General features: G+C 36.4%; 1 protein-coding gene across 7 annotated transcripts in view; it reads right to left on the bottom strand.

The window, feature by feature from the left end:
* Window positions 1–5,212: 5,212 nt before the first annotated feature.
* Window positions 5,213–20,533, bottom strand: part of snap91a (synaptosome associated protein 91a) — a 55,059-nt gene continuing 39,738 nt past the window's right edge. For 2 of the 7 annotated variants that reach the window (XM_051131388.1, XM_051131391.1), the window contains exons 16-28: window positions 19,061–19,306; window positions 18,338–18,418; window positions 18,022–18,090; window positions 15,421–15,528; window positions 14,778–14,849; window positions 14,144–14,323; window positions 10,397–10,633; window positions 10,285–10,309; window positions 9,913–10,006; window positions 9,567–9,653; window positions 9,348–9,467; window positions 6,854–6,948; window positions 5,213–6,770 (exon numbers count right to left, since the gene is read on the bottom strand). In XM_051131388.1, coding sequence (XP_050987345.1) covers window positions 6,862–6,948; window positions 9,348–9,467; window positions 9,567–9,653; window positions 9,913–10,006; window positions 10,285–10,309; window positions 10,397–10,633; window positions 14,144–14,323; window positions 14,778–14,849; window positions 15,421–15,528; window positions 18,022–18,090; window positions 18,338–18,418; window positions 19,061–19,306 — 1,406 coding nt within the window. In that variant the 3' untranslated portion in view covers window positions 5,213–6,770; window positions 6,854–6,861. Of the gene's footprint in view, window positions 6,771–6,853; window positions 6,949–9,347; window positions 9,468–9,566; window positions 9,654–9,912; window positions 10,007–10,284; window positions 10,310–10,396; window positions 10,634–13,393; window positions 13,493–14,143; window positions 14,324–14,777; window positions 14,926–15,420; window positions 15,529–18,021; window positions 18,091–18,337; window positions 18,419–19,060; window positions 19,307–20,533 lie in introns of those variants that run through there. The other 5 variants (XM_051131389.1, XM_051131390.1, XM_051131392.1 and 2 more) reach the window with 5 other exon arrangements.

The raw sequence follows: 20,533 nt of genomic DNA, 5'->3' as shown, positions 1-20,533 counted from the left end.
AAAAAATGGATGCATCTTGAGGGCTGGATTGGGTGTCCTAAGAGAGAACTTGATTTATCTTAAAAATATATAAAAATTAAACCATCTTAAAATTAACAAAAACAACAAGCGTCTCATAACCATCACCCCTAAATACAGGGCATGTGGGTGGCGGCAAACAAGCCACTGACCCTCTCTGTGAAATCCTCCATTTAAACATCATTTTTGACTGAATGAAGCTACTGACAAGCAGGGTTGATGACCATCATTCTGCACCACCGTTCTAATCTTCTGCTCACTCGCTGTCTGGCAGTACATTTATTCCCATATTTATTCCCATGGTGAAACTGAAAGAGTCATAGAACACACATAAGATAAAACCTATTATTCACAGCACCAAGAAAAATGAACGGACAGCATGGAGGAAAGAGTAAAAATTCTGTAGCATAGATGAAACAGATAAACTGCCTGCTGTTCTTCAAAAAAATCCTTCAGGTCCCACAAATTCTTTGGTTATTCAGCATTTTTGTATATTTGAACCTTTTGCAACAATGACTATGATTTTGAGATCCATCTTTTCACACTGAGGACATCTGAGGGACTCATATGCAACTATTACAGAAGGTTCAAATGCTCACTGACGCTCCAAAAAAGATCAGGGTAAATTTAACTTATTTTGTCTTCTGCCAAACATGTAAGTGCAGTATCTTCTGTAGCTTCTGAAGGGCAGTTCTGAATGAAAAAATAAGATATTTAGGCAAAATAAGAAAAATGTACATATCTTCAAAAGTTTTCACCCCTGGCTCTTATTGGATAATTTTTCCTTCTGAAGCATCAGTGAGCATTTAAACCTTCTGTAATAGTTGCATATGAGTCCCTTAGTTGTTCTCAGTGTGAAAAGATGGATCTCAAAATCATACAGTCATTGTTGGAAAGGGTTCAAATACACAAAAATGCCTGCAAAAAATAAAAATAAAAATAATTTGTGGGACCTGCAAGATTTCAGCGGGCAGTTTAACTGTTCAGGACAAACAAGGGATTCATGAACAATTATCACTACACAAAAAAATGGCTCTGGATCATTCAGGTAACAGCACAGTATTAAGAATCAAGTGTATGAAAACTTTTGAATGTGGTCATTTTTATAAATTCAACTATTATTTTCTCTTGTGGACTATATGTAAACATCTTTTATTTGAAATATCTTATTCAGGTCAGTACTAAATAAAAATAGCATGCATTTTGTATGATAAGCCTTCTTATTTCGGTAAAATAATTAACATTTCACAGATTCTGCAAGGTGTATGTAAACTTCTGACTTAGACTGTAAATAAAAATTCAATCAATTTAAATAATACTTACAAAAAACTGCCTTGTGACAGCGTTGCCCTTCCCAGGGTGCAAAGACAAGTGGACCACACTGTAGAGCTGCAAGAAATCAAATAAATTTGACTAAATAATGTGTTAGCCTACTTGTTGACCATCTATAGGCTAAAATCATATTGCCTATACATGTGTATTTCATACACTCCAACACTACATCAGAGTTTAAAAAAACAAACAAACATATCATGCTTGACATTGCTAAAGATTTTGGGATGCATTTTACTTCTCGTTTTTGACTACCAGATCATTAGTAAATGATAAAAGTAATTGTCCACTAATCATATTTTTATTATCATAATTATTTTTATCAATTCCCATGCTACAGAACTGGTCCTCCACCTAAATAACGTTAATAACCTGTAACGTTACCAATATCTCTGACCCCAAACCACCCATTTACATCGCAAGTTAAACTCTATTTCTCAACCATGTTTAAGTAAGCGACTATGTCCAATATTAACCGCGACCGAGAAACGGAATGCAAACATTATTAATATTATAATAATAATTTACAGTGTTTTAAATGTCAGAAAGTGCCGTCAGTTGCGGCGCTCATTATCCCTTAAACAGCGTTAACTTATATTAATTTTTAATTTTTTTTCTTTTGCATTTTAACAGTTTTTTTTTTTTTTTTGGAAAATCGTCAAACGGCATTATTTACGGCATTTTAAACATCAGAAAACGCCATCAGTTGTGACACTCATTATCCCCTAAACTAGACCTGGGCAAACTCGGTCCTGGTGGGCCGGTGTCCCTGCAGAGTTTAGCTCCAACCTTGATAAAACTCACCTGTTTGTAGCTTTCTAGTAAACCTGAAAACACTGATTAGCTTGTTCAAGTGAGTTTTATCAGGGTTGGAGCTAAACTCTGTAGGGACACCGGCCCACCAGGACCGAGTTTGCCCAGGCCTGCCCTAAACTATGTAACTTAAGTTTATTTTTTATTTTTTTCCTTTTCCATTTTACTACTTTTTTTATTTGAAAATTGTCAAACGGCGTTATTTACAGTATTTTAAAATGCAGAAAACGGCGTCAGTTGCGGCGTGTAAAATTAATTTTATTTTTTTCTTTTGCATTTTACTAGTTTTTTTGTTTGAAAATCGTCAAACTGCGTTATTTATGGAATTTAAAAATGCAGAAAATGCCCTCAGTTGCGGCGCTCATTATCCTTTAAACAGGGTAATTTACAGTGTTTTAAACGTCAGAAAGTGTTGTCAGTTGCGGCACTCATTATCCCCTAAACAGCGTAATTTAAATTAATTTTTTTATTTATTTATTTTGCGTATTACTTTTTTTTTTTTTTAAACGCTGTAACTATTAATTTATGTATCTTTTTCTTTTGCATTTTATTTGTTTTTTTATTTGATAATTGTCAAACGGCGTTATTTTCTGTGTTTTAAACATCAGAAAGCGTGGTCAGCTGCGGCCCTCATTATCCCCTAAACCAGACCTGGACATACTGACGGTACTTTCTGACGTTTAAAACACCGTAAATAACACCGTTTAGGGCAGGCCTGGGCTAACTCGGTCCTGGAGGGCCTACAAACAGAAAGCTACAAGCAGGTGAGTTTTATCAGGGTTGGAGCTAAACTCTGTAGGAACACCGGCCCTCCAGGACCGAGTTTGCCCAGGCCTGCCCTAAACGGTTTTATTTACCGTGTTTTAAACGACAGAAAGCGCCGTCAGCTGCGGCACTCATTGTCCCCTAAACGGTGTTATTTAAATGTACTTTTTTATTTTGCATTTTGCTAGATTTTTTATTTGAAAACTGTCAAACGGCGTCATTTACGGTGTTTAAACCTAATTTAGGCCTTTAGGTTAAGTCAGTATTTGGTCATACCTCAATTAAATTGCTGCTACCACTATTAACGTTACTACTTTTGCTGTGGTTGTTGTTGTTTACAGTTTCTCACTCACCACAAGACAGGAGCCGCTGACTCTTCTTCTTCCATCAAATCCGCGAATCCGAATCCGTGAGTTGTGGCCTCTAGTTGACACTCATCGCACATCGCTTTGTGTACTCCTTGCAGCAGCATCGCTTAATCGCTCGTTTGCGGTGTTGAATCGGACGTCTTTCTTCTCTTCTCCATAATCGTAGTATAGTGTGCGGTGGAGAAGAGATTCTCCCAGTCGGTACCACTTTTCACCCCATCGACTTCCATTCAGAAAAGCAAACACGTGCAAAACTTTGACGTTTCCCTGCATTGCAGCATTCAAGCTTCGTGAACTCTGACCTTCCAATTCGTATCGCGTGAAACCGTGTGACCAACAGTCAGCAGTGACCTCACAGTGTTGGGAGAAACTAGTCTTTTCGAAGCTTCGCATCAATTGAACCAGTTGCTGCGCAAAATGATTCACTAAGAGCCCGAAACACCACACGCTTGTGACGCCTGATGGTCAAAGGTGTATAAATGCAACAAGAACTCAGGCTAAAACGTGCATTAAAACAGCTTTTACAAACCCACTGCAAAAGTTTTATTTAAAATATAATACATGAAATGCAATAAAAATAAAAAAGAACCTTTAAATAAGTGTTTTAAGCATATTCAGGATGCGCGCGCAGCATGGTTGCAGAAAACCCGGGAGAGATCGCCTTTACGGCTAGAGAATTACACAGATAGGGTGCAAAATACTTAGATTTAAAAAGAGTATGGATTATATTAATTAGATGTCATTTTCAAAATGTTATTCGCATATTACAAGAGCTTGTCACCCAGCGATAAGCACTGTTATTCAACGAAACTGACGTTAGATAGTGGGATAATCTTACAGATCCGAAACAGGGATGACGTTTTTTCTGTGGGCGGCTCAAGTGGCAGTCTATGGAACCATGGGATAAAGGAATAGAAAAAAAAGGTAATTTGATTTTATATTTAAAATTCTGACTTTATTTTCGCAATTCCGAGATTATATCCCACAACTCTAGAGGAAAAACAACTCACCATTCCCCCTTTTCCCTCGGCTCAGAGTTTATATCCCACGCTTCTGGCTTTTCTCCCCCTCAGAATTTGTTAAATCCAGTTATAAAGTCTGAATTAGGAGATGTGAACTTGCATTTGTGAGAAAAAAAGTTAAAAGAAAAAAAAAAAAAATGTTATGTAAAAATGTTAATAGTAAAAGGTTTAAATAATATTTCATGCTGTAACTACAGACTACAGGGCTAATAAAGTACATCCCAGAATACAGAACAGCATATGTAAATATTATGTAGACCTATTTTTTAAATCAAATTTCTGCTTTAAAAGTAGAATAATCATAGCAGTTTTCATCCATAGTGTGTATATATATATATATATATATATATATATATAGGCATTTTTTGCACTAATATCTTGAATTTTAGGGCATAACTGCATTTGTGGAGTTGTTGCCCTGCATCGTACTTATTTGTCAACTGTCAACTATATGACATATAAAATGACTTACAGGTCTGGAGGCGGGGCCAGTATGTTAAATGCGTTATTTTTCATAACTAATTAATTAAGTTAATGCATTAAACTGACAGCCCTACTTGAAATACAACAATTTGAACATCTTAATTTGAAAAAAAAAAAAAATATTGATAAAATCATCTTTAAAGTTATCCAAATAAAGTTCTTAGCAATGCATATTACTAATCAAAAATTAAGTTTTGATATATTTACGGTAGGAAATTTGCAAAATATCTTGATGGAACATGATCTTTATTTAATTTCCTAATGATTTTTAGCATTAAAAAAATTGATCATTTTGACCCATATAATGTATTGTTGGCTATTGCTACAAAATATACCCGTGCTACTAATGTGACTGGTTTTGTGGTCCCGGGTCATATATATTGTGAAAACAGACACAGGAGGACGCAGGTGGGAAATTCTTCCCATCAGTGTTTATTGCATCTCAAAGGGCTTACATGCACTATGTAGGGGTGTCAAATATGAATCAATAAATGAAAATAAAATTTCTTTCAAGAGAATTGCAAAAGAGAGATCTAAAGATCTGCCTTTGTCATTTCCACGAGAGATCTAACAGGGAAAGTGAGTTACAGAGGCTCAGCTATACAGGGCTGTCAATCAGACCTTTCTGTAACACTGTTTAACAGTGACCTCCTGAAAACTTAAACAGATCTATCTTGTAGAGTATATCTCTGCTAGTGAACCTACGCTCTATTTTCTATGAACTCAGGTATTTTCATCCAATATATCTCCTCCACACTCTATTTTGCTGTGCAAACTACAGTACCAACACTCACCAACAGAGAGAGCATGAATTAACCGTTACGTGTAACAAACAAGGGTCAGGGTTCATATGAGCAGGAAAGATCGAGAACCAAACATGTGGAAGGGATCTTCTACAATTATACAAAATAACACTACATGTACCAGCTTCGGTTTGGATTTCATACAAGCACAAGTAACTATGAGACTCAAACACAGCATTCCACAGACTACAACTGTGAATTCTTGGGGGCTTTTTTTGGGAAACATCACCAAGAGGTCGCTGTACAATTGTTATTTTAAGATACTGCAAAAGACCTTTCTTAGAGATCATCTGAGATTTGTAGTCCAAGGATATTTTCTTGGGGAAATCCAAATAGAGTATGTAAACAGTGAATTGAACTAAAGTTCAAAAAATCCAAAAAATATAGATCTGAAAAACAATAGCAGTTAAAATACAAAAATGACATGTAATCACCAAGAGGGTTATCTAGGATAGTGGAGCCTGGATATGTTATTAATTTATACATAATTCATATATTTATATTTCATATATTTATTATTTGTAAACAAACATGTCAATCAATGATGGGAGATGACAACAACATGTCTTATAATCCGATTACCAGGTTCACATCAATAAGTTGTCCACAGATAAAAATTTGAGCAGAGGAGAGACCTTTTTTGGTCAATGAGGATAATATACACAGAGTACCTTCTGCGAACGATACATTGCACACTGCTCCAAAACTAACATACAACAGAAAGCGCTTCAACAACCTGTTTAGGACCTCTGACCCCAAAAGGGAAGTCTTAGAGGAACCATAAGTTGAGGGGATCGACATACACACGTCATTCATTTCAGACTTAAACACTGGAAAAGACATACATACATACGCATCTTTTTTAAATCGTTCATTTTCATTTGTGACTGTTTTTCTTAATAACTTTATTCGGTTTCGTTCAAAACAAAGGAGAACATCGAAATAAGCACATCTTCATTTTTCGGCTTGTTTTCTCTATGATTCACTTCACAGTTTGTGCTACAACATGACACGGGAAGGCTGGGCTGGGTGGGGCATAGTGGGCGGGGTTTGGGGTAATGGGGGCGGGGTCAGTTGATATCTAGCTGCAGGCTCCTCAGGCGTCTGGGGGTGTAAACAGACAGCAGACTTCTCTCACTGGAGCTCAGTCATTGAGAAAACAAGTACTGCAAACAGAGCACGGAGAAAACGTCACGTTAGTGTGTGATTTAGTGCCTCATTTATGCAGCCACTCGAAAGATAACGATACCTGGGAAATTATAAGAAGTCCTTGATGTTGAGATCTGCAAGGGGGTCCTTGGTGGGAGGTTTTTTGGGGCTCTGGGCAGCTGGCCCTGGAGACAACTGAAAAAGTAAAGGGTGCGAGAGGAAATGATGATGCAACCTGATTTAAAAAATACATACTCTACTGTTTGGGGTCAGTATGATTTATTTTAAAATGAAGAAATACTTTTATTCAGCAAGGAGGCTTTATATTGTGAAGGCATTAAAAAGTGTCAGTAAAGACTTTTGTTTTCAACATAATGAGAAAAGTTTCTTGAGCACCAAATCAGTATAATGGAATGATTTCTAAAGGATCATGTGACACTGAAGACTGGAGTCATCACAGGAATTAATAACACTTTAAAATATTAAAATAGAAAACTATGGAAAAAAAAATCTGACACTTTATCTCACAATTTGGACTTTATTCTTACTATTGTGAGTTTACATCGCAATTCTGTCTTTATTTCTTGCAGTTGTGAGTTTATATCTTGCAGTTCTGACAATTGTAAGTTTATATATCAATTCTAAGAAAAATGTCAAATTTACACCTCAATTCTGAGACCAAAAAGTCAAAATTGCAGGAAAAAAAAGCCAAAATTGCGATATATAGATTCGGAATTGTGAGACAAAAAATCAGAATTGCAAGATACATACTCACATTTGCAACAGAAAAAGTCAGAATTGCGAGATATAAATGTGGAATTGCGAGAAAAAAAGTCAAAATTACAAGATACAAACACATTTATAAACTCGAGATAAATTTGAAATTGTGAGAAAAAAAGTCAAAATTGCAAGATACAAACTTGCGTTTGTGAGAAAAAAAAGTCAAAATTCAGAAAAAAAGAATTGTGAGACAAATTTGTAATTGTGAGAAAAAAGTCAGAATTTCCGTCCTTATTTCTTGCAATTGCAAGAGTTTATATCTCACAATTTTGAGAAAAATGTCAAAATTGGTAAGAAAAAAAGTCATACTTGCAAGATACATACTAGCATTTGCGAGAAAAAGTCAGAATTGCGAGATATAAATTCGGAATTCGAAAATTTTTTAACTCAATTCTGAGAAAAAAAAAAAGCCAAAACTGTAAGACAAAAGTCAGAATTGCAAGATACATACAAAAGTTTTTATCTTGCAATTCTGACATTATTTCTTGCAACTGATAGTTTCTACCTCAATTCTAAAAAAAAAAAGAGTCCAAATTGCAAGTTCATATCAGTTCTTAGGAAAAAAAGTCAAAATTGCGAGATATAAACTTGCATTTATAAACTCAGAGATATAAACTTGGAATTGCGAGAAAAAAAATCAGAATTGCAAGTTTTTATCTTGCAATTCTGTCTTTATTTTTTGCAACTGTGTGTTTATATCCCACTATTCTGACTGTATAATTCCCCAGTGGAAGTTTACAGCAGTCAACATTTGAAGTGGATCAAAACCTTTCATCAAAGTTGTCCTAAGACCAAAACAATAGCTGTTCTTGTCTTACGACTTGTCAACTTTGACAAACTTTTCTGATCCACTTCAAATGTTGACTACTGTATATCATGCAATTCTGAGAAAGCCAGATTTGCAAGTTTATATCTCACAATTCTGACTTAATAACTCGCAATAGCGAGTTATTATCATGAATCCTGTCTGGTCTGACATTTCACATTACACAGACTGTTGCACCACACCCTGGACTACCTTTCCCATCATTCATTGCGCTGATGACACACACTGCTGTAACCAATGAAGCACACTATATAAGCCTTGTACTTCCTCTTTCTAGTTGTCGAGTATTGTACATTGCATTTAGCACTCTCCTAGTGTTAGCAATCTTTACGCCATTTCCTAGTTTCCAGTGTTTTGTCTGGTTTTCTGAGTTTAGCATTCTCACCTAGTTATCTCGTCTAGTCTGTTTCACTGCCTGCCCTGTATCTCTCGCGTGTTTATAGGATTACCCTTCTGCCTAGCCCCCCTGGATTATGTTTCGCCGTTGATCGACCCTCGCCTGTCTTGGATTACTCTTGTGTATTGTCCTCATATGCCTGTTTGCCGATGTTTGACCTTGCCTGGTGTTTTGACCCTGTCTCATCTCAATAAAAGCTTCCAATATGGATCCGCCTGCCTCAAGGGTCTTTCACTCCGTTACAGATTTAAACTCAAAGATGTGAGAAAACCAGAATTGCAAGTTTATATCTCACAATTCTGACTTTAATAACTCGCAATAGTGAGATATAAACTCAAAGTTGTGAGAAAAAAGTAAAAATTGTGAGACAAAAACTTGCAATTACCTGTTGTTTTTTTTTTTAATTCCATTGCAGAAACAGGCTTCCATAGAATTGTACTTGTTTTTTAATTTAATAAATGCAGCCTTGGTGAGCATAAGAAATGTCCCTCAAAAACATTAAAAACCTTACAGACCCCAAATGTTTGAATTGTAGTATATACTTGTGGATAGTGTTAATTTTTATTTATATTTATATTTTATGTTATTTACTGGCGCTCCAGGTGTTCCTGTTGCTGCTGGCCCTGTAAATGGTGGTCTCATCATTGGCTGACCCATGGGCTGACCCATCCTCACAGGCTGGGGCATCATGGGAGCTCCTGCTGCTGGGGCCTGAGTAAAAAATGAGAAGTGAAATATATCCATCTGTAAGTGCATATTGTAAATGCCAAAAACAGAGACTCTTTTAACCTTTTAAAAGTGATTTCTCACCATGCCAAAGCCAGGCTGTGCTCCCATGGGTGGCGCCATTGCTCCAGGTGGGGCGGCAGCTCCAGGGGCTCCCGGGGCAGAGCCAGACTAAACACAATCAGAACAGGACCACAATAAAATGCACAGTAAAAATATTTAGTGTGGAAACAGTTTTCACTCAGAAATTGTTAGTAAAATTCACAAATACAAAGAAAATGACAAGCACACAAGAAACATTAAATATGATGTTTTGAAAAACTGAAATAGTATTTTCTTGTAAAACATACTTCAATAATCTATTATTTACAACCACGAAAAATCATTTTCACAGTATATTTTAAAAAGTTAAGAAAAAAGCAAGCACTACCATCTGAGCGCCAGGTGTGCCCCAGCTAGTAGGGGCAACCTGAGGGGTCCAGTTAGCTCCTCCTGTCAGCTTCTTCTCATTCCACTGGTTGTCCCTGTACAAAACAAATAGCTGTCAGCCAACATAATGTGTAAATTATTCTTCTCGGTCCATAAATGCAGCTCTAGGGCCGCACAAAGTGAACATGATTAAATTGTGCTCCAAGGGAGAGCGAATCAATCAAGCTGCCATAACAGTCCAAATGATTTGTCAATACAGGTCAGGTTGAGTAATTCACATCTGTGAATAGACATTATGAATAAGTGACAAGATTAATAGGTGTCTGGAAACAACAGGGACATGGAGATGCACTGCAACAGACACTGAACTTACTTCTTTTGGCTTCCAACACCTAAGTCTACAAGAGAGGAGGAAACAAGATAAGTTAAGAGTCAGCAAATGGCGGTGTTTAAAATGACTCAGTCCATCATTATTCCATACGTACTTCCGACCAGATTGGCGAGTGAAGAGTCTAAGTCTCCTCCGATAGGTTTGATTGGTTGGGCGGCTGCTACGGGTGCCAATGTTGGGACCATTGCTGGTGCCATGGCCGGAGCCATTGTTGGCCCAGCGGTGGGCACAATTCCAGGTGCCAACGGCGTGCTCGCTGCAGCCATGGGGGTCCCGCCTGTGCTCTGAGGCGTTATGGCTGGCATCAGAAGGTCTTCTAATCCGTCAAACACTGGGGTTGGCAGAGAAAAGAGTGGGTTAGTATATCCAGCATGGATTGAGACCATTTAGCCTAGACTTGATTTGGATTTACTGTACAAATTGTCAGCAGCCCCATAATACACAAAGTCAGATGTAACAGGAGTAAAACAAAAGACAGAAACAATACAATGAAACATATATACACAACTGTTCAAATGTTTAGGGTCAGTATGATTTTTTTATGCTTTTGAAAGAAGTCTTCTATGCTCACCAAGATTGCATTTATCAAAAATACAGTAAAACCATTAGCATTGTGAGATATTGTGAAATAACTTTTTTATTTTAATCTGGGGTGAATTTCCAGCATCATTACTCCAGTTTTCAGTGTCACATGATCCTTCACAAATCATTCTAATATGTTTATTTGCTGCTCAAGAAACATTTCTTATTATTATCAGTGCTAAAAACATTGTGCTGCGTAATATTTTAATGGAAAATAATTTTAAAATAATTTCATTAATTTAATGCATTCTTTCTATATAAATGTATTACTTAAAAAAAGTACTGACCCTGAATTTTTGAACGGTACTGTATCAATATAAGAAGATAAATATTTCAGACCCACACATTGATCAAAACATTCAAAGAGGTATTCAAAACTGCATTCGGGAGTGTTTACTGCATGCACTGGAAAGTTGCAAACTTGCAACACACATCAACACATCTTTATAAACAGGATTTTCACTGCATTACAACATGGTTGTACACATTCTGTCAGACGGCAAAGAAATTATTTTCACTGAAGGACCAGTCGTACTGGATGAGGAGATGGGCTGAGATTCAACACCTCCCAGTCAATGACCAAAAACTTTAACACTAAAAGCAAACGTTTAGTTTTTCAAAAATGTTAAAGGTGCACCAAGTATTTTTTCAGCTTACAGTGGCTTTCTTCAAATTTTACATTTAAACAAAAGCTGAAATATCACTTTTTACAAAGGTTAAATTTTTTTTTTTTAAATGTTTCTGGATTACATTTTTTTTTTTTCATTTAAATTTTTCAAGACTGTTTTAATTGTCAAATAAAAATTTACCAGAACAAATCCAGAACAAAAATTTACAGATAATATACTCACCCCCTTGTCATCCAAGATGTTCATGTCTTTCTTTCTTCAGTTGTAAAGAAATTATGTTTTTGAGGAAAAAATTTCAGGATTTCTCTCCATATAGTGGACTTCTATGGTGCCCCACAGTCTGACCTTCAAGAAGTACTGACCCAGTGTTTACAAAGTGAACATGCAAAGGTCAAATGCCCTTTACAAAATAAAAAAGGTAAAACAGTGATGTAGGACGATTTTGAAGTTGGAGGAGAAAATGAGATGGGAGTTTTTCGACCTACCCTAACTGTCATGAACTGGAATACACAGAGCACACGCAGAGCTAGACAAGACGAGTGTTTAAGGTTAAAAAGTTAAAATTATACATTTTTTAAGAAAATAACCAATCGCTTTGCTAGATAAGACCCTTCTTCCTCGGTTCGGATCGTTTGAAGCTGCATTTAAACTGCATTTTGGAAGTTCAGACTGTGGGACACCATAGAAGTCCACTATACGGAGAGAAATCCTGAATGTTTTCGTCAAAAAAACATAATTTCTTTAACGACTGATGAAAGAAAGACATGAACATGAAATGAGTACATTATCTGTTATTTTTTGTTCTGGAAGTGAACTACTCTTTTAACAGCAGTTTATTAAAACTTTAACAAAAAAAAAAAAAAAAAACATTTTTAAGGCCCTATGAAATAGGCTTCATTTTTTCTCAAATTCCGTTTTATTTTTTTTCCAAATTCCTTTTTTTTCCAGTTTAAATTTTTCAGGATTCCGTTTTGTTCAGTTGAAATGTTTCTAGACTCTGTTTTAACGGTTAAATTAAAAAATATTAATCAAAAAGTATGTAAAAAAATTTACTTATGTATAAGTAAATTTTTAGGCCCTATGAAATACAGTTTATTTTTTTCAGAAATACTGTCTTGTGTATTTACATTTTCTGGTAAATAAATTCTATTAAGTAATTTTTCTGGTTAATATTCCTTAAAAACAATAATGTTTTAATAATAATTTTACCATTAGTAGTAGTACTATCATTACATTAAGCAATATATTACTGTCACAATTTCTTAAAGTAAAACAAACTTTTATTTTGACGTGTTGCTGTGAAGACCTTTAAGTTTCTGTTTGTATTTGATATGACTACAGTTTTTCTCAAATTAAGCAGTAAAATGACATAACTCTCAGAGCAGTTTTAGAGATTATGTTTATGTGTTCATGTACTCGTATATTGAGGCGGCAGAGCTTGAAAACACCGTAAGCGTCACACATGCTTCAGTATGTGTATAGTAAACAAAACCACTATTCATTAACAGAGATACACAAAACATGCAGGATTCATATTTAAACAGTATTTTTTGATTAAAGTGTACAACCAAAATTTGGCAAATTCCGTGACATTCTGCGTTATACAGTAAATTCCATTTTTAAGACTGGATTCCGTGTTTCTTTCCATTTTTTCGCATTGCGGAAATCATAAGGCCCTAGTTTCGTCTGTAAAAATTCAACATTTTTAGCATTTTGCATATGAATGTTATTTACATTAAAATAAGTTACATAATTTGTAAAATCAAATAGACTTAAACGAATGAATATAACATGATAGAAAATAAAAAATGTAAAAGACATCTTCTTCAAAATATTAAACCTATGACTAGAACAAAAACTGTGTAAAAAATAATACTGACTGTCAAATACACCTGCAGTATGGCACTAGCATCCAAAAACCTTTTCTTCAAACAAGATTCAGGCCAACAGGCGTCAACCCAAAACCACTGTCAAAGTACCTAGTGCACCGTGTGGAAAACACTGTTTCAGTATCAACAACACTAAGGCAGGCAATTCATTCTAATGCAGTAATGCACGAGATCTGTAACATGGGCGTGCAGGTCAATAGAATAAAGAGAGGTCAAAGGGTAAAGGGTGTGCACTGGAAGAACAAACAAAACAGCGCTAGAACATTCACACTTCCAAAACCCTTCAGCGTGATCGGGTTCATGCCGCAAAGCCCTGAGTTCCCTCGCCAACTCACCAATGGCACAGCGGGAGCAAGCAATAAGCCAGGTCAGTGTGCAAGAAGAGAGTTATCAGAAACGAAGCGACAGAAGAATGGGACAGATGATTAAGTTAAGAAAAGCAGTATTAGAGTTAAGAGAGCAAGAATGGATAGAACACAAAATGAAATGAAACAGGAGAAAAAGCACAGGGAGAATGCATTTTATAAGCGCTGTCACATCCTCTCTGTATTATTTAAGAAGGTCAGCAGATATAGAAGTGCTCATGCAAGGCAAAAGTGTGCTGAGCAGCAAGCAAGCTTGAAAAACACCTCGCTGTGTTCAAGAAAAACTAAAAACTAAAAAACAGTTTTGTCAAATAGGTCATTATTCATGTATAATGTAAGTATAATTCTGTTCAAAATACCTGATTTGATTTCTCACCTGATGCATCAAACCCACCAGAGGGTGCTGCGGTGGCAGGGGCGCTGTCTGCCGCTGGCGTGGCAGAAACCGGCACAGAGCCAAAGGCATCAAAAGCTGACTCCAGCAGGTCAGCTGGGGCTGAGGATGGCACTGGTGCTGGAGTTGGTGTAACCGTGGGGGCGACTGGTGAAATCAACCCTGCAGATGTCAACAGATAAGATGTCAAATCCAACACAAATCCATACATTGCTCACTTTTAGACTCTTGTCAGTTCTTAAATATTTAAACAGTTTGTTACGGTCCAGCATAAGAACAATATCAAAACATGGTGTTTCTGAAATAAAAAACTGCTACTTATGACTAGCTTTGTTGTCCAGGGTCACACACACACACACACACACACACATATATATATTAATTAAACAACAAAACATCAATAATTAGCACTTTAGCACTGAGGTGTTGTTTATTACTTTTATTATTATTAATATACGTTGATTAAATTAATTATTCATTACTATTATTTATTTATTTGTTTGTTTATTAGGCATTTACTGTATTAAATATGTAGCTGTGGCAGTGGCATGTCTAACTCCTCTATTTCATTATCAACAAAAAGTGTGTTTTCCCAATCAGGATATGTGAGTCATACCTCCAAGCAGGTCACCCGATGGTGCTCCGGGAGCAGCGGACTGGGACTCCCCAGTAGTGTCACCAAACGTATCTGTTCCAGAGACGGACGTCCCAGAGCGCAGCATGAAGGAGGAGAAGCATTAGTCAGCCATAAAGCTGCATACACACTGAGAGAGGGGCAGATGGAGAGAGTGAGCCGAGATCATACAACAGGCAGCACACTCCCACATCTCAACAAACACTGACACATGGATATGCGATCTGTGGATCTTCCCACACTTACAATGTACACATGACAACACAGCATGCAAATACACTAAACTCAAACATGCACCAAACAAACATCTCTCTTTCCATCGTCATCTGCTCACTTAACAGACAAAACAAACTGCAATAACTAGCCACTATAATTGAAAAACAGGGTTTCGAAACAGCTGGTGTATACTTACCACTTCATAAATTTAAAATCTATACTAAGAAAAAAAAACCTAAACAAGCTCAGCACAAATGAACAACCTCATCAAGCTCCAATGTTGTGCAGTCAGATGCAAAAACCTGATTATAATTTACTGGGTTACACCCCAGCGAAAACCCTGGAATATGACCATCTCTATAATTTGTTCTTCTGGATTGGTGTTTTGTATGAGCAAGTTTAGACACACCAAGGAGGTCCAGCACTGGTCCAGGTTCGGCTTTAGGAGGAGAGACAGGGGCAGCTGGAGCAGCAGGTGTAGGAGCCACTGGAGCAACAGCTGGAGCAACAAATGAGTCTAAATGAAAAAGAGAAAATATAGGGTGATTTTAATACTAGCAGTTTGGGATGTAACTGTAATGTATAATGGAAGTAGAAGTGCATTGGAGGAACAAACTAAAATACTAAATAATAATAGGGATTGTTCACTCAAACATCCATGATTATCTGTTTTCTACGGATCACAAAAGGCGAATTTATTTGGAAAGACTGCTTTACCATGCGGTTAGACTGAATGAGAACTGAAAATCAAAACACCATATAACTATCATAAAAGTGACTCATATAACTGTATTTCGAGTATTTCAATAGCTTTGTGTGAAAAACAGACCGATATTTAAGTTTTTAATCTTTTTTTTTACCCGCTGTAATAAATCATTGACTCAGCAAGCTGAATTTCATCAAATGATTTATTGAATAGACCCAAAAGAGAAGAATGACTCATTCACAAAGTGGACAAAGTTTCTGAAAATTAATGCTTAAAATGCTGTCATGATTCCTTGATTTAATTTGAGTACTCGATTTTTAAAGGGGTCATCGGATGCAAAGTTCACTTTTACATGTTGTTTAAACATTAACGTGTGTTGGCAGTGTATGTACAAATCTGCCCTATAATAATAAAAATCCATGCAGTGGTTTTTAATTAATCAGTAAAAATAATATCCCCTTTTTCAAATCGAGCCATTCTCAGATGCCTGTCGGTGTGGCGTACCTCAGACCCGCCTAAATTAGACAAGAATATCTCAGATTGAGCGACTGAGGTGTTGTGTTGCTGGATGTAATAATAAACATAGCGGTCGTCATTTACTCCCGACATCTGAGCCGCTATAGATGCAGTGGGTTACGTTTCTTTGTGAATGGAATGTGCCTCCCGATCTACATATATCCGTCTATGTTCACGCAAATCATTTGTGATCAAGCTTCACTTACAGCAGAAGTGACTGTAAGGGTTTTTTTATGAATCTTTGTGATCACCTTTCCTAATAAGGTGCTAGTTAGCAAGTTTAGCGGCTAAACGTGGCTAAAGTAAACAGGCTTGTAAGAAAGAAGAGAGGGGCGGGGCGAGCAGAGCTCATTAACATTTAAAGCGACCTCGACCAGAACAAGATCATTTTTGCAGAATTGATTCTGACAAGGTAAAAAGGGTGTTGTTTTACACCACCATTGAGAATTTTTAACCAAAGTATATTATAGACTTTTCATTAAGACCCTAAAGAATCATATCAACTTCTGGAAATTGGGCATCCAATGACCCCTTTAAAAAGCCTTGACTGCATTTTGCCCATTTCGAGTAACTGGCAAAATACCGGAGGTGGCGCATTCCATGGACGTGAATCGATGAAACTTTATTAGACCATTTTCTAAGGCTGCATGATGTATTAAACCCATTTAAAAAAAAATAATAAAACATAATGCTATTGTGAATTGTCAAATGCTATGATTCAATTAAATATAGTGGCTCCGTTCACAGTTAATGCTGCTCCAGACAAACAGTTATCATTTACATGTGTAACTTTACATGTTGTGAGTTCGGGATTATTTTAATGTTCATCTGGGAATGCACATATGCAATTTTATCAGATTTGTAAGGCAAATCATCATAAACCTACAAAGCACAGGAGAATACATCAATATCTTTCTCAATATGCTAACTGTTCATCGTGATTTCAAAATAAAAGTTTAAACCCTTGCTCCGCATTTACACATTTTGTAGTCCACATATTCAAAAAATTATCAAAAAACTGAAATAGCATTTCTGTAATAAAGAAATTGCCAAATATCGAAGGTTAAGTGGACATTTGAATTAAATGTTATTTAGTCAATATTAAACAAGGATTAAATCGCACTGTAAAATGCATTTGTTATAATGCATAAGGCATGTTAAGTCCATTGTTTATAATACCTTAGTATTTTCATAGTTTTGTTCAATAAAGCTATATGATTACTTGCTTTTGATACTTTATTTGAATCAAATATTATTGCCTCATTGCCATTATACATATATTTAAGTCATTTTAAAGGCTATTGTTTGCTTAAGTCTATTTTTATTACTACCAAAAATGTATTATAATTATCAAATTACTTGATTAATCATCAGAATCATCCTTAGTGACAGCCCTTTTTCTGACCCTGCATAGACAGCAACGCAACTGACACATTCAAGGCCCAGAAAGGTCATCAAAGTCTAAGGCAGAAGAGAAGTCATTATTTGTGCTTTCTTTGCACACAAAAAGCATTCTTTATAAAATTACGGTTGAACCACTGATGTCAAATGAACTATTTTAACAATGTCTTTACTATCATTCTGGGCCTTGAATGTGGTAGTTTTTCAGCAAAAATATTGTATTTGTGTTCCAAAGATGAACAAAGGTCTTACAGGTGGGGAATGACATGAGGGTAAGTGATCAATGACAGAATTTTCATTTTTTGGTAAACTTTCCCTTTAAGTATAATATAATAATTTATGGTAATATACAAAACATGCTATGTTTAGAGAGACAAGCAAACTCACCAGACAAGAGGTCACCAGTCACACTGGCCTCAGGTAAAGGTGAGGGCCCACGTGAGACAGCGGGAAGATCTTTCAGACCAAAGCAAAGCAGGAAGAGCAAGTGAAGGAGGAAACGTAAAAGAAGAGAAATCACTAAGGAGCACAAGCATAGAAAGGACACAAAGTCGTGCTTTTGAGGGCGCAAACATGCATAAGTCCACGCTGCACTATGAGGACAAACCAAGACGGAGTGGGCCAAAAAACAGATGAGAAAGAAGAAAGATGACACTAGAAAAGACAAGACGTTCAACAGAACTACGGGAATCAACTCCTGTACCTGCACCAAATAGGTCTACACTAGGAGTGGTTGCTTTGGGCTCTGAGGAGGAGCTTTGCTCAGGCATTGAATCAAACATATCTATAAACAAGGACACACATATGCGTTACGCTTTCAGTCAATGCATATCAAGACAGCTTTAAGTGAGTAAGACAGGAAACAACATTTAGATTAAAACATTTTGTTTTGTTTGCTTTTTTCCATAGTCACTCTGGAGCCTACACAATAAAGTCTACAAGTGTCAATGCAAACCACAGCATTCAGATTTGGTCAAAAACACCAGAAAATGATTGCAGGACAAATGTGGTCACTGCAAATCCTGGATTTTGACAGACTGCAGTGCAATTTTAGAGGCCAAATGTGAATCAGTGACATTGACCACCCCTCTTATTTGCAACTATTACGTTGTTACACAATAGCAATATTTACAATTACAGCTATAGTCTATTATGCTCACCAAGGCTGCATTTACTTGATCAAAAACACAGTAAAACATTCATTTTTTTTTATTTTGACAACATCAGGAATTTTCTTCAGCACTAAAAAAGGTGGTTAAGGCCATGATTCACAATCTAGAATGACCAAAACATAAAATATAAATCTAAATGAGAGGAATCCAACAAAAAAGAATCTTAATAATGTTGGGGAACTAGCTTAGCAAGTTAATATTATCATAATGCAGAGTAAAGCAAGACAGAGGCAGAATTCCAGCAGAGACATTACCACTAAAGAGGTCTAGTGTTGGCGGGGCCACGGACTCAGTTGTAGCGGATGTGGTGGTGGTAGTGGTAGCGGTGGTGGTGGCAGTAGCGGTGGGAGGAGAAGGGGTAGCTGGGGCCGCTGTTGGCGAGATGCTCGGCTCGGCGCTGGTAGGGGACGCTGCGGCAGCGACACTCTCTACCGGCTTCATGGCAAAGAGGTCCAGCTCTGGGGCAATGCTTGCACTCCCCTCGGATGGAGCCCAGGGGTCTTTATTGGGAAGGGTTGGGGGGTGAAAATGGAATGGGGAAGGTTTGTTAAATAACAAACACTGCAAAAAAAGAAACACACTGAAAGCTCATAACTTCAGGAGCACTGAAGTCACGGAGAGAGAGGAGATGAATGTTACCTTCAAAAGCACACTTTAAGACACCATTAATCTTAGTACTGCAACCACCTTAAACATACTAGAAAAAAGTTTTTATTCTGTTTTGCATAATTATACGTACCTCAGGATGCTTGCTGTCTATTGAGATACCATTAGTCACAAAAACAAGGAAATACAGTCTGAATGTCACAGGTTGCAGATCTTTAAAGTCATAGCAGTAATGTGGAAGCAGAGCTAAGTTAATGTTACAATAAAAGCACATATAATGGTTAAAGTAACTCTTTTTATGTTCCGTGACACAGTAGCTGCATTATGTGGACACAACCACTAAGCTTCTGCTCTTCTGATTTCATGACAATAAAAGTTAAGGTTGTTAGAATGAATCACTGATAATGAAAATATACGCTGGAAGGGAAATTAAAAGATTAATGTGTGCAGCTGAATTATTAGAAAGGTTAGTAAAGCAAAAATCATTTTCTTGAGAAGCATTTTGTCCTATTTCAAGTAAAGTATCTAAACATGAAGCAAACAGAAGCAACTCAGCACACATCTTCAGAAAATATATCTTGAACAAATTTTTTTTTTTTTTTCAAATCTAATCAAATTAGTATGGAATGCCCATTTCCGCCACTGAATAAAAAAAAAAAAAAAAAAAAAAAGTAACTGCAACTTTTTTCCACAATTCTGACTTTTCTTAGAATTGCGAGTTTATATCTCACAATTATGACTTTTTTCTTTGAACTGCGACATATAAACAACTGAATTCTGAAGACAAAAGTTATACAGCCTAAATTGCAAATATAAAGTCCTAATTCTAAGAAATAAAGTCACATTTGCTAAATATAAACTCTCAATTCTGAGAAAAAAGTCAAGTGCGAGACATAAACTCACAATTAAGAAAAGTCACAAATGCGAGACATAATTTCGCAATTCTGAGAAAAACGTCACAGTTGCACAATATAAACTTGTAATTCTGAGAAAAAAGTCACAGTTGCACGATATAAACTTGTAATTCTGAGAAAAAAGTCAAGTGCAAGACATAAACTCGCAATTCTAAGAAAAGTCACAAATGCGAGATATAAACTCATAATTCTGAGAAAAAATTCAAG

The sequence above is a fragment of the Labeo rohita genome, chromosome 16 (assembly GCF_022985175.1).
Source record: "Labeo rohita strain BAU-BD-2019 chromosome 16, IGBB_LRoh.1.0, whole genome shotgun sequence".
In the NCBI taxonomy this organism is placed as follows: domain Eukaryota; kingdom Metazoa; phylum Chordata; class Actinopteri; order Cypriniformes; family Cyprinidae; genus Labeo; species Labeo rohita.
This window is presented reverse-complemented; position numbering and strand designations above follow the sequence as displayed.